Source organism: Haematobia irritans, chromosome 4 (genome assembly GCF_050003625.1).
Source record: "Haematobia irritans isolate KBUSLIRL chromosome 4, ASM5000362v1, whole genome shotgun sequence".
Taxonomy (NCBI): domain Eukaryota; kingdom Metazoa; phylum Arthropoda; class Insecta; order Diptera; family Muscidae; genus Haematobia; species Haematobia irritans.
In genome coordinates, this window is record NC_134400.1 from 95140899 (window position 1) to 95158437 (window position 17539).

General features: G+C 34.5%; 1 protein-coding gene across 1 annotated transcript in view; it reads left to right on the forward strand.

Annotated features, from left to right (window-relative positions):
• The window catches only part of Rh50 (Rhesus blood group-associated glycoprotein Rh50), a 174652-nt gene that overhangs the window by 74189 nt on the left and 82924 nt on the right, over window positions 1-17539 (forward strand). The window contains exon 3 of the mRNA XM_075304721.1: window positions 12935-13100. Coding sequence (XP_075160836.1) covers window positions 12935-13100 — 166 coding nt within the window. The remainder of the gene's footprint in view (window positions 1-12934; window positions 13101-17539) is intronic.

The window sequence follows — 17539 nt, forward strand, 5'->3', positions numbered from 1 at the left end:
GTAAAATTTGGAAAAAAAAATTCTATAGAAATAAAATTTTAAAAAAATTTTCTATAGAAATAAAATTTTGACAAAATTTTCTATAGAAATAAATTTTTTACAAAATTTTCTATAGAAATAAAAATTTGACAAAATTTTCTATAGAAATAAAATTTTGACAAAATTTTCTATACAAATAACATTTTGACAATGTTTCCATAAAAATAAAATTTTGGTAGATGGACCAATTTTTGTGTGATTGGGGATCGGCTATATATAACTATAGACGATATGGACAAATTTTGGCATGGATACTAGCGGCCTTATACTAACACCACGTTGCAAATTTCAACCGGGTCGGATGAATTTTGCTCCTCCAAGAGGCTCCGGAGATCAAATCTGGGGAACGGTTTATATGGGGGCTATATATAATTATGGACCGATATGGACCAATTCTTGCGTGTTTGTTAGAGACCACATTCTAACACCATGTTCCAAATTTCAACCGGATCGGATGAATTTTGCTCCTCCAAGAGGCTCCGGAGGACAAATCTGGGAATCGATTTATATGGGGGCTATATATAATTATGGACCGATATGGACCAATTTTTGCATTGTCATTAGAGAACATATACCAACACCATGTACCAAATTTCAGCCGGATCGGATGAAATTTGCTTCTCTTAGAGGCTCCACAAGCCAAATCGGGGGATCGGTTTATATGGGGGCTATATATAATTATGGACCGATGTGGACCAATTTTTGGATGGTCATTAGAGAACATATACCAATACCATGTACCAAATTTCAGCCGGATCGGATGAAATTTGCTTCTCTTAGAGGCTCCACAAGCCAAATCGAGGGATCGGTTTATATGGGGGCTATATATAATTGTGGTCCGATGTGGACCAATTTTTGCATGGTCATTAGAGAACATATACCAATACCATGTACCAAATTTGAGCCGGATTGGATGAAATTTGCTTCTCTTAGAGCAATCGCAAGCCAAATTTGGGGGTCCGTTTATATGGGGGCTATACGTAAAAGTGGACCGATGTGGCCCATTTGCAATACCATCCGACCTACATCAATAACAACTACTTGTGCCAAGTTTCAAATCACGCTAACTTCGTTCGGAAGTTAACGTGATTTCAACAGACGGACGGACATGTTCAGATCGACTCAGAATTTCACCACGACCCAGAATATATACTTTATGGGGTCTTAGAGCAATATTTCGATGTGTTACAAACGGAATGACAAAGTTAATATACCCCCATCCTATGGTGGAGGGTATAAAAAAGCGATTTGGAACCACTGTGCGTCGCCAAAATTAGTTGTTGTTCCAGAAACCATTGATGCTGTGCGACAACTGATATTGCCAGATCGTAAGATGGAGTTAACTTTAGGCATTAGTGGAACCAGCATATATTGCATATTGCATGAAGATTTGATCGTCAAACAACTTGTTCGCGTTGGCTCCCACACAATTTGTCAATCGCTCCAAAATAACGATCGCGTTGCTTCGAAACACGTTTATGACATCGTGACATGTGATAAAATTGGTTATACGCATATGAGCCCCTAAAGTAAATAGCAGTCGACTGTATGGGTGCTTCAAGATGATGCAACAAAAGTTGCTGGCGCACGTAGCTCTTCCAAGTAAATGATCGCCTGTTCTTTCGGATAAACTGGACTTGTCGCAATCGTACCACTAGAACCATGCAGAAGGGTTGATTCTGAGTGGTACATAAACATTTGTTTACCAGTTGTCTTCAAAGAAATCAGGAAAACCATCTGCTCTGCACCACGACAATGCGAGCTCTTATACATCGGGTCAAACAACTGCATTTTGAAGCACTCAAAAAAACGATTTGATTGTTCATACTTTTTCAGAAAGATTATCTTATTATCTTATCCTGCGAAATATTCTGTGAAGATAAAGCAAAATGTTCCTTAAAATACGATACAAGTATTTGCTAACATATAGTCTCTCAGTTCGGCTACACCCTCAAAAAATCACTTCTGTAACCTATACTCCCACACATATTTTGCTTGAAGCATATATATTTTCAGGATTGGTCCAAACTAAATATTGTTTGTATTGTTCAAACATATTGATTCACCTTAGGCATAAACTGGAAGAAAAAACTTTTTATTTACATTTGTGTGTACGTATGTTTACGGCGCCAATTCGTTACTTCAATTTGTTACTTGCAACATACTCCAACCTAATCGGATGAAATTTGCTCCACGAAGAGGTTCCGGTGGTCAAATTTGGGATCGCTTTATATGGGGGCTATATATAATTATGGACCGATATGGACCACTTTTGGCATGGTTGTTACACCGAAAGAATTCTCTTCGTTAATTTTACGAAGAATTCTTCGTTAACTATTCTTCGTAAATTCTTCATTAAACAACGAAATTTTTATTACTTTTCGTAAATTTTACGAAGAACATTTAACGAATATACGAAACGTCTACGAAATATTCTACATTAATTTTTCTTCGTAAAAAGTTCGTACTTTTAACGCAATTTTCTTAAAATTTCATTATTTTTGTGAAGAAGACTTTACGAATTTATGAATATATTACGAAACTTTCTGCGTTAAAAATTCTTCATAAAAAGTACGAAACATTTTCTTTAAAATAACGAAGAAGTTCAATTGAAGTTGTAAAATTTCCGTTCGCGACATAAAATTGTCATTGACAATGTGCTTGAGTTTATTCCCTTATTCTATTTTTTTATGCTTGTCTATGCTACTTCTCATTTGGATGATAGCATGCAATAAATAAAAGTGAAGCAATAAAACTAAAAATTACACTAGTTTACAAACAAAAATTTTCATGTACATTTGATGACTGCCAACTTTTCTTATGTATTTTGATCTGCTGAATCCGAAAAAAAAATATTTTTAGTTTTTCGCTCTTTTTTCACTAAACAAATTATATCTCGAGTTAGAAATGCCCGATTATATCGTTGTTGGTACTTAAATGAAAGGTATTAAGATGACAAATAATCGTGTATAATTGGATCTGTGATAAGTTCAAATATCGATACAAAAAGGCCAAATTTTCAAAAAATCGAACATTTAAAATATACCTTTTCCGCCAGAAAAGTATAAACCATTAAAAAAAATCTGTTCATGGGTCGTATAGATCATACTCTAGCGTAAGTAACAAAACCAACTAGAAGAAAAACGACCGAAAAACGACAAAGTTATAAGCAATTGAGTGAACACATCTAAATCCCATATTTTCACAAAATTTTTTTTTTTTATTGACAATTGAGTGGATTTAAACGCTTTGAGTGTTAGAAATAGTTATAGCTTTGCATTGTCTTCGGTTGCTCTTGAGATCCGTTTCTCTAGTGAGAAACCATACATAGTCTCCCAACATTGCTTCGTCCCAAAATCCTTGATAGCGCCGCTCAATGGTCTTAGTTTGTTGGTGAAATCTCTCTGTCTCTAAAAAAATGGATTTTTAGAGACATTTTTACACCTGTAAGAAATAAAATGGTAAAAACAATAAAATATAAAACAACCTGGAAGGAAATTAAATAATGGCATTCCGTACCCATCTTATTATAGTTCTTCAGCAAATCGGCAATAATTCCCTCGTGGTCAGGGGTTTAGTGTTCCCAAGAAAATTGGTAACAACCAACTGAAATGAATTCCAGGCCTCTTTTTCAACGGTTGTTAAAGAAATGTTCGGTTAAAGGGTTTTCAAATAGGAAAATGCATGGCCTTCATTGTCTAAGTCTTTCACAAAATTCTTAATGAGACCAAGTTTAATGTGCAACGCTGGAAGGATTATATTTTCTTTTTTGACCAGAGACAAGTATTAAATATTGTCTTTGCCCACTGTGACATTCTCCCTTTCTGGCCAGTGTTTTCTTCCATAATGATGGTCACGATCTCGACTATCCCAAAAGCAAAGAAAGCAGCAATGTTTTGTATATCCACACTGCATCCCGCACAACATGCCCACGACTTTGAGAGCGGAACATATTTTCCAGTTGTGTTTCTCATATTGGATACGTTTTATCAAAGTTGCCATTGTGGCATATGATTCTTTAGTGTTGATCGCATGAGCGATGGGAATAGAAGGTTTTTCATTTCCAATATGCAGTAGGACTGCTTTTAAACTCTCCTTACTACCGTCAATGAATAAGTGCCACTCATTTGGATCATCAGGCTGTCCGAGTTGCTCAAACAATGCAGGAATATCGGAGCAGTAGCATATGTCGTTTTCCTTCTTGAAATGTCTTTAAGGTCCATCACGATTTCTGTAAAATGTTCCATTTACTCCCGGAGCCAAAAAGATCTTTGCTAGATCTTTCACCAAATCATTCAATTCAGGCTGCGTTAAACTTTGCAATTGCAACTCCTGGTGAAATTCATTACTGCTTTTGTCTATCCCTTGTGATGATTCGAAATGTTCAATCGCTGAATCGGGGCACTTAGGATAAGGAAATTCACTTGAATGTGGAACTGGAAGCGAAGCAGATGCTACTGTCGCATAAACCCATTTGACAGTCTTTCCAAAACCAATGGATTTGGTCAGGCAAAAGCAGCAACCAACTGAATGGCAGAGTGGCTTTCTCCATATCATTGGTACACCGAATTTCATGTATCGTCTAATTTGAAATAAAATTCAATTTATTACTTTATCTTACTCTGATGAACCAGAAGCCCACGTGGCACGATAAACAAATATTATTTGAAAATTTGCGGGTGCTATTCCAAAATATTGCAGATAATTCTGTTGTAATGAATCGATAAATCTACGTCTACTTTGTTGGAGAACAAAATTACCACACACGTAACAGAAATTAGTTGTGCATTTAAATTCTCATTTTCTTTTCGGCATTTTGGCGAACATAACGATATATAATTTCAAACAACCGACACGTGGCCGTGTGTCTTATTAGAACAGCTGATTCGATCTTTTTTATTTTGCATTTCGACAACAATAGCAACAAATTCCAGTTGTTGTTTTTGTAGTAATGCAATATCTAGGCAAATAAATATGAGCCACACAAAAATGGTGATTGCACTCATATACGAGTATTGTCCTAAAACATAATATTGTGAAAATATGGGATTTAAATGTGTTCACTCAATTGCTTATAACTTTGTCATTTTTCTTCTAATTGGTCTTATTACTTACGTTAGAGTATCATCTATACGACCATGAAGAGAAACCTGACGGTTTTTTTAATGGTTTATACTTTTCTGGCGGAAAAGGTCCATTGTAGAATACGATTTTTTTTTTTTTTGGAAAATTTGGCATTTTCGATATTTTTTGAACCACTTAACTTATCACAGATCCAATTATACACGATTATTCGTCATCTTAATACCTTTCATTTAAGTAACGATATAATCGTACATTTTCAGTGTAAACTAGTGTTATTCAAAAACTTAACTTAAGTAGTGATTACATTTTTCAAACTTGTTACTTCAACTAAATGCACTTTGGACAGCAATTTTTGTTTTCTAAAAGTTCGAACATTTTTCAAAAAAAAAATACGAAAGTTTTTCATAAAAAGTACGAAACATTTTCATAAAAAGTACGAAAATTTTTCATAAAAAGTACGATTTGTTTTCTTACAAAGTAAAAATTTTGGAAGAATTTTTCTTCGTAAAAAGTACGAAATATTTCGTACTTTTTACGAATAGTGTCTTTGATTGTAAAACAATGACAAACTTTGTACTTTTAATGGAATTTTTCGTTCTTTTTACGAAGAGAATTCTTTCGGTGTAGAAGGCATATACTAACATCACTAATTTCATCCGGATTGGATAACATTTGCTCTTCTAGAGGTTCCGCAAAGCAAATCTTGTAGTCGTAGGTTTATGTGGGACCTATACCTTAAGGTCAGATATTGCCCAGTTTCAGCAGACGGACGGACGGAAATATTTCTTAAAATTGTCTTATACATTGTAGGTTAGTCCATATGGAGTCTATGTTAAACAAAACAAGTAAATACGGCCAAATGCTCAGCCAGACCGAATTATATGTACCCTCCACCATCAGAGATGGTCTGTATCAAACTTTGTGACTGTCGCAAAGTTGTAAACATCGTAAACGTCATAAATGTAGAAAAAGTAGCAAACTCAAAATTCTTCAATCCCTTCAGCTAGGTAGCGAATGATATCCAAGATATCATCATACATCGAAAGAATTCTCTTTGTTAATTTTACGAAGACTTCTTCATTAACTATTCTTCGTGAATTCTTCATTAAAACAACGAAATTTTCATTCATTTTCGTAAATTTTACGAAGAACATTTTACGAATATAGGTAATCTTCTACATTATTTTTTCTTAGTAAAAAGTTCGTACTTTTAACGAAAATTTCTTCAAATTTCATGATTTTTGTGAAGAAGATTTTATGAATTTATAAATATATTACGAAACTTTCTGCGTTAAAACATTTTCTTTAAAATAACGAAGAAGTCTAATTGAAGTTGTAAAATTTCCGTTCGCGACATAAAATTGCCTCTGATAATGTGCTTGAGTGTATTCCTTTATTATATGTATTTATGCATGTCTATGCTACTTCTCATTTGGGTGATAGCGCGCTATGAATAAAAGTGAAACAATAAAACTAAAAATTATTCAAAAAGTTAAGATGTAAAGTAGTGATGACATTTTTCACACTTGTTACTTCACCGAAAAAAAGAGTGAACTGTTTTATAGGAAGAATGAACTACCACGCACGAAAATTGAACTAAATTTTACACCACATTTTGAGATTTCCACAAAGCGTTGTTAAAACCAGGAAATTTTAATGTCCTGTTATACTTTTTAACTGCAGTTCACGAAATTACATCATCTCATAGAAGAAAAAATTAACTAAAAGTAAAGAAGAAAATCATTGGCGCCAAATCATGAACATTTTAACCATACAGTAGTTAATTCTTGCTATTTTTGGCAATCGTACGAAAATTTTCATTTGTTTTAGTTCATATTGAACTTATGCGTACGGTCATTGAACTTTATACTCACGTTTAGTTTATAAAATTTTTGAGACATACTTAAAAAAGTAAGATTTCATTAAGCTGTGGAAAATTTCGATAAAAATAATAAAATTTAACTACAAGCAAATTAAATTTAACTTATTCCAATAAAAATAAGTTAAATTTAGCATTAGTTTAACTACGGAATTTTTTTTCTGTGTCTAACCAAATGCACTTTCGACTATAAATTTTTTTTCTAGAAGTTCGAACATTTTTGAAAAAACTGTACGAAAGTTTTTCATAAAAAGTACGAAGATTCTTCGTAAAAAGTAGAAATTTTTTTCTTACAAACTACGAAAAATTTGGAAGAGCTTTTCTTCCTAAAAAGTTCGAAATATTTGGTACTTTTAATGAAAAGTTTCTTCGGTTTCTTTGTAATTTTAACGAAATTTTTCGTATTGCAAATGGGCCATATCGGTCCACTTTTACATATAGCCCCATATAAACGGACCCCCAAATTTGGCTTGCGGGGACTCTAAGAGAAGCAAATTTCATCCGATGCGGCTGAAATTTGGTACATGGTGTCAGCATATGACCTCTAACAATCATGCAAAATTTGGTCCACATCGGTCCATAATTATATATAGCCCCCATATAAACCGATCCCCCGATTTGGCTTGCGGAGCCTCTAAGAGAAGCAAATTTCATCCGATCTGGTTAAAATTTGGTACGTGGTAGTTGTATATGATATTTAACAGCCATACCAAAAGTGGTCCATATCAGTCCATAATCATATATAGCCCCCATATAAACCGATCCCGAGATTTGGTTTTGGAGCCTCTTGAAGGAGCAAATTTCATCCGATCTGGTTAAAATTTGGTACGTGGTAGTTATATATGATATTTAACAGCCATACCAAAAGTGGTCCATATCAGTCCATAATCATATATAGCCCCCATATAAACCGATCCCGAGATTTGGTTTTGGAGCCTCTTGGAGGAGCAAACTTCATCCGAGTCAGTTGAAATTTGGTACATTGTGCTAGTATATAGCCATTAACAACCTAACTAGGTCCTTATCGGTCTATAGTTATATATAGCCCTCAGATAAATCGATCTCCAATCACAAAAAATTGGTCCATATCAAGTTCATAATTGTGTATAGCCCCCATATTGCAATTCTGGCTCTCTACCACGTATGGACTAACTCACAATTTAGAAAACGATGTTAAGAAGTTTTAAGATACAACAACCCAAGTAATTCGATTGTGGATGACAGTCTTTAGTAGAAGTTTTTACGCAATCCATGGTGGAGGCATTAGCGTAGCTAGACCATTTTCCTAGGGGGGGGGCTATAGCCCCCCTAGCTAAAAATTTATAGATGAACTTATAGGTTCAAATAATGTTTTATTTCATAAAAGTGAATAAAAAATTAGACATCAAAATAACTCGACAATTAATTTATAATAAAGCAACTAAACTAAAGCAACCACACTTTTCCCAGCAAAAAAATTGTGAGTTGTTCTAAAGGCACAACTTTAAAAGTACTTCCAAAAATGTCCTCAATTATTTTAACTACACAGGAAGTTTTTTTACTTCATTTTTTTCATATTTTAATGTGTAATTTTTTGTTTCTTTTTTTTTTTCAAATAGTTAAAAAAAAAAGAGTAAGAATAAATAAATTGGTACAAATTATTCAAATTTGACACAAAACTGCTAAATCCATTATAGAAAAATCGATAATTTTGGAAAATTTTCGAGGAAAAACGTTTCAAACAAGCGTCAGAATGCGTTAAAAATCATAAAAAAATATAAAAATTATTTATTTGGGAAAATATCGCAAAATTTTTTAATTCACATTCAAAACACTGAATTCGGATGTCACCTTAAGAAGTGATGCAAATTCAACGGCTGTTGAAACGGTGGACATTTGTCCTATGACAAGCTCATATTACATTCATTGCTTCTCCGCCAATTTTGCACCACTTCTAGACCCAAAAAGAACATTTTCACTGCTTTTTTGGCGACGCTTTTTCGCAGCATTATTAAGATATTAATTTATGAAAGAATAATTTTAATATCAATTACTATTTTTTAATTAAATTGACTAAACTAAATCAATCATAAGTTCAACCACAGCTTTATTTCATAAATATCTGACTTCAAACATTGCCATCGGCAACTGCTACCACAACCCAAGTAATTCTATTGTTCATGAAAGTCTTTAGCGGAACTTTGTGCGATTGTAAAGGGTGATTTGTTAAGAGCTTGATAACTTTTTTTTTAAAAAAAACGCATAAAATTTGCAAAATCTCATCGGTTCTTTATTTGAAACGTTAGATTGGTCCATGACATTTACTTTTTGAAGATAATTTCATTTAAATGTTGACCGCGGCTGCGTCTTAGGTGGTCCATTCGGAAAGTCCAATTTTGGGCAACTTTTTCGAGCATTTCGACCGGAATAGCCCGAATTTCTTCGGAAATGTTGTCTTCCAAAGCTGGAATAGTTACTGGCTTATTTCTGTAGACTTTAGACTTGACGTAGCCCCACAAAAAATAGTCTAAAGGCGTCAAATCGCATGATCTTGGTGGCCAACTTACCGGTCCATTTCTTGAGATGAATTGTTCTCCGAAGTTTTCCCTCAAAATGGCCATAGAATCGCGAGCTGTGTGGCATGTAGCGCCATCTTGTTGAAACCACATGTTAACCAAGTTCAGTTCTTCCATTTTTGGCAACAAAAAGTTTGTTAGCATCGAACGATAGCGATCGCCATTCACCGTAACGTTGCGTCCAACAGCATCTTTGAAAAAATACGGTCCAATGATTCCACCAGCGTACAAACCACACCAAACAGTGCATTTTTCGGGATGCATGGGCAGTTCTTGAACGGCTTCTGGTTGCTCTTCACTCCAAATGCGGCAATTTTGCTTATTTACGTAGCCATTCAACCAGAAATGAGCCTCATCGCTGAACAAAATTTGTCGATAAAAAAGCGGATTTTCTGCCAACTTTTCTAGGGCCCATTCACTGAAAATTCGACGTTGTGGCTCGTTAGTAAGTCTATTCATGATGAAATGTCAAAGCATACTGAGCATCTTTCTCTTTGACACCATGTCTGAAATCCCACGTGATCTGTCAAATACTAATGCATGAAAATCCTAACCTCAAAAGAATCACCCTTTATATAAAGGTTAGGATTTTCATGCATTAGTATTTGACAGATCACGTGGGATTTCAGACATGGTGTCAAAGAGAAAGATGCTCAGTATGCTTTGACATTTCATCATGAATAGACTTACTAACGAGCAACGCTTGCAAATCATTGAATTTTATTACCAAAATCAGTGGCAGAAAATCCGCTTTTTTATCGACAAATTTTGTTCAGCGATGAGGCTCATTTCTGGTTGAATGGCTACGTAAATAAGCAAAATTGCCGCATTTGGAGTGAAGAGCAACCAGAAGCCGTTCAAGAACTGCCCATGCATCCCGAAAAATGCACTGTTTGGTGTGGTTTGTACGCTGGTGGAATCATTGGACCGTATTTTTTCAAAGATGCTGTTGGACGCAACGTTACGGTGAAAGGCGATCGCTATCGTTCGATGCTAACAAACTTTTTGTTGCCAAAAATGGAAGAACTGAACTTGGTTGACATGTGGTTTCAACAAGATGGCGCTACATGCCACACAGCTCGCGATTCTATGGCCATTTTGAGGGAAAACTTCGGAGAACAATTCATCTCAAGAAATGGACCGGTAAGTTGGCCACCAAGATCATGCGATTTGACGCCTTTAGACTATTTTTTGTGGGGCTACGTCAAGTCTAAAGTCTACAGAAATAAGCCAGCAACTATTCCAGCTTTGGAAGACAACATTTCCGAAGAAATTCGGGCTATTCCGGCCGAAATGCTCGAAAAAGTTGCCCAAAATTGGACTTTCCGAATGGACCACCTAAGACGCAGCCGCGGTCAACATTTAAATGAAATTATCTTCAAAAAGTAAATGTCATGGACCAATCTAACGTTTCAAATAAAGAACCGATGAGATTTTGCAAATTTTATGCGTTTTTTAAAAAAAAAAGTTATCAAGCTCTTAACAAATCACCCTTTACTTGTTTAATTGTTATAAAAATTAAAAAAAAACTATTGACATTTATTGAAAAATGGAAAATCATAAATAGAGTTTCAAATTCTGGGGGGGGGCTAAAATTTTTCTGGGGGGGTCTAAGCCCCCTCCCCAGAGGCCTTCCTACGCTTATGGGTGGAGGTACATAAGATTCGGCCTGGCCGAACTTACGGCCGTATATACTTGTTTGCTTTGTAGTCAAGATACAAAAAGACAACAAATTTAAAGACAATGTCATTAAATTTCAAGAATATTTCTGAATTATTAAAGTCAAGTTGACCTTAGCCCAAACATTTTTTCTTTCATGTTATGATACCCATTTTTAAGAGAAATCACTTAATTATAAGGACAATACGACTTCATTGAAAAGTTTATCGGCTTTTGGACAAGGAAAAAAACTTTATATTACAGAAATGCGTCTTCTATGCTAAGCAAAATTTGCATTCGTATTTTAAAGACATGAAATCTTTGACCTCACGTCAATATTTTTTTCAGTGCGATGGCAAGGTATATTATTAAACCTTCTTAATCTTCTAAGATGCTCCGCTAGCCAAATTTAGATTTGGTTTATATGGGGCCTATACATAAAATTATGGGCCGATATGGACCAATTTTTGCGTGGTTGTTAGAGAGTATTACTAGTCCGATATGACCCATTTGCAATACCATCCGACCTACATCAATAACAGCTACTTGTGCAAAATAGCTTTTTTCGTTCGGAAGGTAGTGTGATTTCAACAGACGGACGGGCGAACATCTCTAGATCGACTCAGAATTTCACCACGAAATAGAATATATATGTATATATACTTTATGGGATCTTAGACCAATATTTCGATGTGTTACACACGGAACGACAAAGTTAATATAGTCCCCATCCTATGGTGGAGAGTATAATAAATAAAAATTCCAGTTGTACTTTTCAAAATGCACATAGTTTATACACTGTAAAAAAGCGTACCCGGTTCCAAAAATTTTGTTTTTACACTAAAGATTTTGGTATTGATTCCAAGCCAAAGAAGCGGAGAATCGAAGTATGGACACGTTTGAGACACAATTCTCTTTTAAATTAAAATTTTGCATACTTGACTCTAGGAAACAAATTTTAATTTATTAATTTTTCCAACTTGTTTCTCCATGTGCTATTAAAAACATTTTAACTACAACTTCAATTTACACAGTAAGACTCGACTATGAGTAGAAATTATACTATATTTCCAGTAAGGATTTCCATTTAAGGACGCTTTTAAAATAAAGTGATTAAAACCATATTTTTAAACGCTTTTTAGCTTTGTAGCATAAGGACATGAAATCTTTGGTCTCACGAGAATATATATATTTTTTCAGTGTACATATTATTACAATATTTATTGGAGCTTATCGTACAAGAAGATTAAGATAGTTTCGTTTGCTACTCTGTTGTTCATGCTATTATGTAGTTGGCTAATTGATTAGCAGGGATTAAAATACTTTTTGTTGTTTTTCATTGAACGAATTATTTATATCTTTGAAAATGGTTTTAATGTTGCAGATTTTATCCAACATATCGATTCACACCATAAGATCAACAATTGACTCTTGATTGTTTTAATTTTTCTAAAATAAAAACGAAGAAGAAAAAAATGTTTTTCTAAGAAATATAATTTTCATTGTTCTCTTTCGGAAGTGTGTAAATATATTCCAAATACGAATGTTTGCTTAAAAGTGCATTTAACGCAACTTTATCGATGTAACAAGAAGTACTCCTATTAACTTAGTACAATTCCCACCATTCAGCTTCTGTTGTATAAACTGCCCTTATGCATCCTCCTTACACGTCATTAAATTTTCTTAACTTTTCTTTCGTTCTCACTTCTCTTTTCAGACTGACGTTAGAAAATATAATTGATGCTGATATTGCTGCAGCTGTTCCTCTAATTAGCATGGGTGCTCTTTTGGGTCGCACAACACCCATCCAATTATTATTCATGGCTTTATTCGAAATTGCTTTGTTCGCCGTTAATGAATATGTTGCCTTAGATATCTTAAGCGTAAGTCCAATTGCATAAGAACGTATGGCGTATACACATATGTATATGGTTTTTTATATATGTGTGTATGGATATGTAATTACATACTAGGCTGGGGAACGAACGGTTGTTAAGGGGACGTTATTTGGCTAGGACTTTAGTTCAAAGGTAATAACGACAAACGCCACAGCATGGCTAAACTCAACGAAATGGGGGGATTTTTTACGATTTAGTGTCGACGCTTTTCTGCCTGTTTAAGTTGACGAAACTACACGCAAAATAATAATTATTTACATTTTTCAGTTAGCCTGATATCAATACAGGATGGTTTTACATTCAAATTAAATTTTAACAATTTTATATTATATTAAGTTATATTAACTTTGTCATCGCAATATTGGTCTCAGACCCCTAAAGTGTATATATTCTTGACATTGTTGCCAGGGAAAATTTTTGGTTTACCCTACAACGCTACAAAAAAATTCCAAAGATTTGGGTTTCTCTAACCTCCTTTCGTTCGTTCGCATGACTTACGTTACTGTCAAATGCTAATATTACCAGATCTCAATTATTTCAATTACTTAAAAAAGACCCATACATTTTAAAAATTATTTTCCATAAAATTCAATTTGGCATCGCCGTTTATTTTGCAAATTTTTCTCATTGTTGATATTTGGTTTAGCTCAATATTTTTATACCCTCCATCATAGGATGGGGGTATATTAACTTTGTCATTCCGTTTGTAACACATCGAAATATTGCTCTAAGACCCCACAAAGTATATATATTCTGGGTCGTGGTGAAATTCTGAGTCGATCTAAGCATGTCCGTCCGTCCGTCTATTGAAATCACGCTAACTTCCGAACGAAACAAGCTATCGACTTGAAACTTGGCACAAGTAGTTGCTATCGATGTAGGTCGGATGGTATTGAAAATGGGCCATATCGGTCCACTTTTACGTATAGCCCCCATATAAAGGGACCCTCAGATTTGGCTTGTGGAGCCTTTAACAGAAGCATATTTCATCCGATCCGGCTGAAATTTGGTATATGGTGTTGGTATATGGTCTCTAACAACCATGCAAAAATTGGTCCACATCGGTCCATAATTATATATAGCCCCCATATAAACCGATCCCCAGATTTGGTTCCGGAGCCTCAAAGAGAAGCAAATTTCATCCGATCCGGCTGAAATTTGGTACATGATGTTGGTATATGGTCTCTAACAACCATGCAAAAATTGGTCCACATCGGTCCATAATTATATATAGCCCCCATATAAACCGATCCCCAGATTTGGCTTGCGAAGTCTCCAAGAGAAGCAAATTTCATCCAATCCGGTTGTAATTTGGAACATGGTGTTGGTATATGGTCTCTAACAACCATGCAAAAATTAGTCCACATCGGTCTATAATTATATAGCCTCCATAACATATAAACTGATCCCCAGATTTGACCTCCGGAGCCTCTTGGAGGAGCAAAATTCATCCGATCCGGTTCAAATTAGGCACGTGGTGTTAGTATATGGTCGCTAACAACCATACCAAAATTGGTCCAATCACACAAAAATTGGTCCATATCGGTTCATAATCATGGTTGCCACTAGAGCCAAAAATAATCTACCAAAATTTTATTTCTATAGAAAATTTTGCCAAAATTTTATTTATATAGAAAATTTTGTCAAAATTTTATTTGTAGAGAAAATTTTGTTAAAATTTTATTCGGTTCATAATAAAAGTTTCATCATTGTCAAAATTTTATTTCTATATAAAATTTTATCAAAATTTTATTTCTATAGAAAATTTTGTTCAAATTTTATTCGGTTCATAATCATGGTTGCCACTCGAGCCAAAAATAACCTATCAAGATTTTATTTCTATAGAAAATTTTGTCAAAAGTTTATTTCTATAGAAAATTTTGTGAAAATTTTATTTCTATAGAAAATTTTGTTAAAATTTTATTTCTGTAGAAAATTTTGTCAAAATTTTATGTCTACTTTTCAAACTGAATTATATACATATTGGATCGATCTTTTTATACCCTCCACCATAGGATGGGGGTATATTAACTTTGTCATTCCGTTTGTAACACATCGAAATATTGCTCTCAGACCCCATAAAGTATATATATTCTGGGTCGTGGTAAAATTCTGAGTCGATCTAAGCATGTCCGTCCGTCCGTCCGTCTGTCCGTCTGTCCGGCTGTCCGTCCGTCTGTGGAAATCGCGCTAACTTCCGAACGAAACTAGCTATCGACTTGAAACTTGGCACAAGTAGTTGTTATTGATGTAGGTCGGATGGTATTGAAAATGGGCCATATCGGCCCACGTTTACGTATAGCCCCCATATAAACCGATCCCCAAATTTGGCTTGAGGAGCCTTCCGGAGCAGCAAAATTCATCCGATCTGGTTGAAATTTGGTACGTGGTCTAAGTATACGGTCTCTAACAACCATGCAAAAATTGGTCCCTATCGGTCCATAATTATATATAGCCCCCATATAAACCGATCCCCAGATTTGACCTCCGGAGCCTCTTGGAGGGGCAAAATTCATCCGATCCGGTTGAAATTTGGTACCTGATGTTAGTATACGGTCTCTAACAACCATGCAAAAATTGGTCCATATCGGTCCATAAATATATATAGCTCCCATATAAACCGATCCCCAGATTTGACCTCCGGAGCCTCTTGGAGGAGCAAACTTCATCCTACCCGATTGGAATTTGGTACGTGGTGTTAGTATATGGTATCTAACAACCATGCAAAAACTGGTCCATATCGGTCCATAATTATATATAGCTCCCATATAAACCGATCCCCAGATTTGACCTCCGGAGCCTCTTGGAGGGGCAAAATTCATCCGATCCGTTTGAAATTGGGTACCTGATGTTAGTATACGGTCTCTAACAAGCATGCAAAAATTGGTCCATATCGGTCCATAATTATATATAGCTCCCATATAAACCGATCCCCAGATTTGAATTCTGGAGCCTCTTGGATGAGCAAAATTCATCCGATCCAATTGAAATTTAGTACGTGGTGTTAGTATATGCTCTCTAATAACCATGCAAAAATTGGTGCATATCGGTCCATAATTATATATAGCTCCCATATAAACCGATCCCCAGATTTGACCTCCGGAGCCTCTTGGAGGAGCAAAAGTCATCCGATGCGGTTGAAATTGGGTACATTTCGTTAGTATATGGCCTCTAACAGCCATGTAAAAATTGTCAAATTTTATTACTATAGAAAGTTTTGTCAAAATTTCATTTCTATAGAAAGTTTTGTAAAAAGTTTATTTCTATAGCTATGTTTGTCAACATTTTATTTCCATAGAAAATTTTGTCAAAATTTTATTTCTATAGAAAATTTTGTAAAAAATTTATTTCTGTAGAAAATTTTGTCAACATTTTATTTCTATAGACAATTTTGTAAACATTTTATTTCTATAGAACATTTTGTCAACATTTTATTTCTATAGAAAATTTTGTCAACATTTTATTTCTATAGAAAATTTTGTCAAACTGAATTATATACGTATTTAATCGGCCTTTTTTTGTTTAATATATACCCCTTATGGACTAACTTACAATTTAGAAGACAGTGTTAAAAAGTTTTACGATACCTTGCCATCGGCAAGTGTTATCGCAGCCCAAGTAATTCGATTGTGGATGACTGCCTTTAGTAGAAGTTCCTACGCAATCCATGGTGGAGGGTACATAAGATTCGGCCTGGCCGAACTTACGGCCGTATATACTTGTTTAATTTAATATATACCACGTATGGACTTACATACAATTTAGAAGATGGTGTTAGGAGGTTTTAAGATACCTTACCATCGGCAAGCGTTACCGCAACTTAAGTAATTCGATTGTGGATGGCAGTGTTTAGATGAAGTTTCTACACGCTCACAAAAAATCGCTTCTGTAACATATACTCCCAAACATATTTTGCTTCAAGCATATACATTTTTGGGTATTGCCCAAACATGTATATGTTTGATCTCTTCCAATATATAATATGTTTGAAAGCATATTGGTCTAAACAATATATGTTTGGGTAGTCTAAGTTCCAAACATTTTGTATTTTTGCATCCAAATTCAATAATGTTGTCTTCCAAAAAACAATATGTTATTATGTGAATATGTTTGGAAGCATTTTGCACCCAAAAATATTATATGCTTAAAAAAATTCTCCCAAACAATATTGTGCTCAAAATTTTATTTATTTATTTATATATTTACAATCATAATGAATTATGAAAATAAACAGGTAATATAGGTGCTAACAACATAGGTTTTCGACCTGAATGCTCAAAATTTTGTTTCTGCCCAATTGTATATTCCCCCACATCTTTCTCACTTCCACGAGATTTTTTAGTTCTTAGCACCTTTTTCTGTAATACAAACATTGTAGAAGAAATTATTCAATTGTATGATTTTTTTTATTTTAATTTTACCTT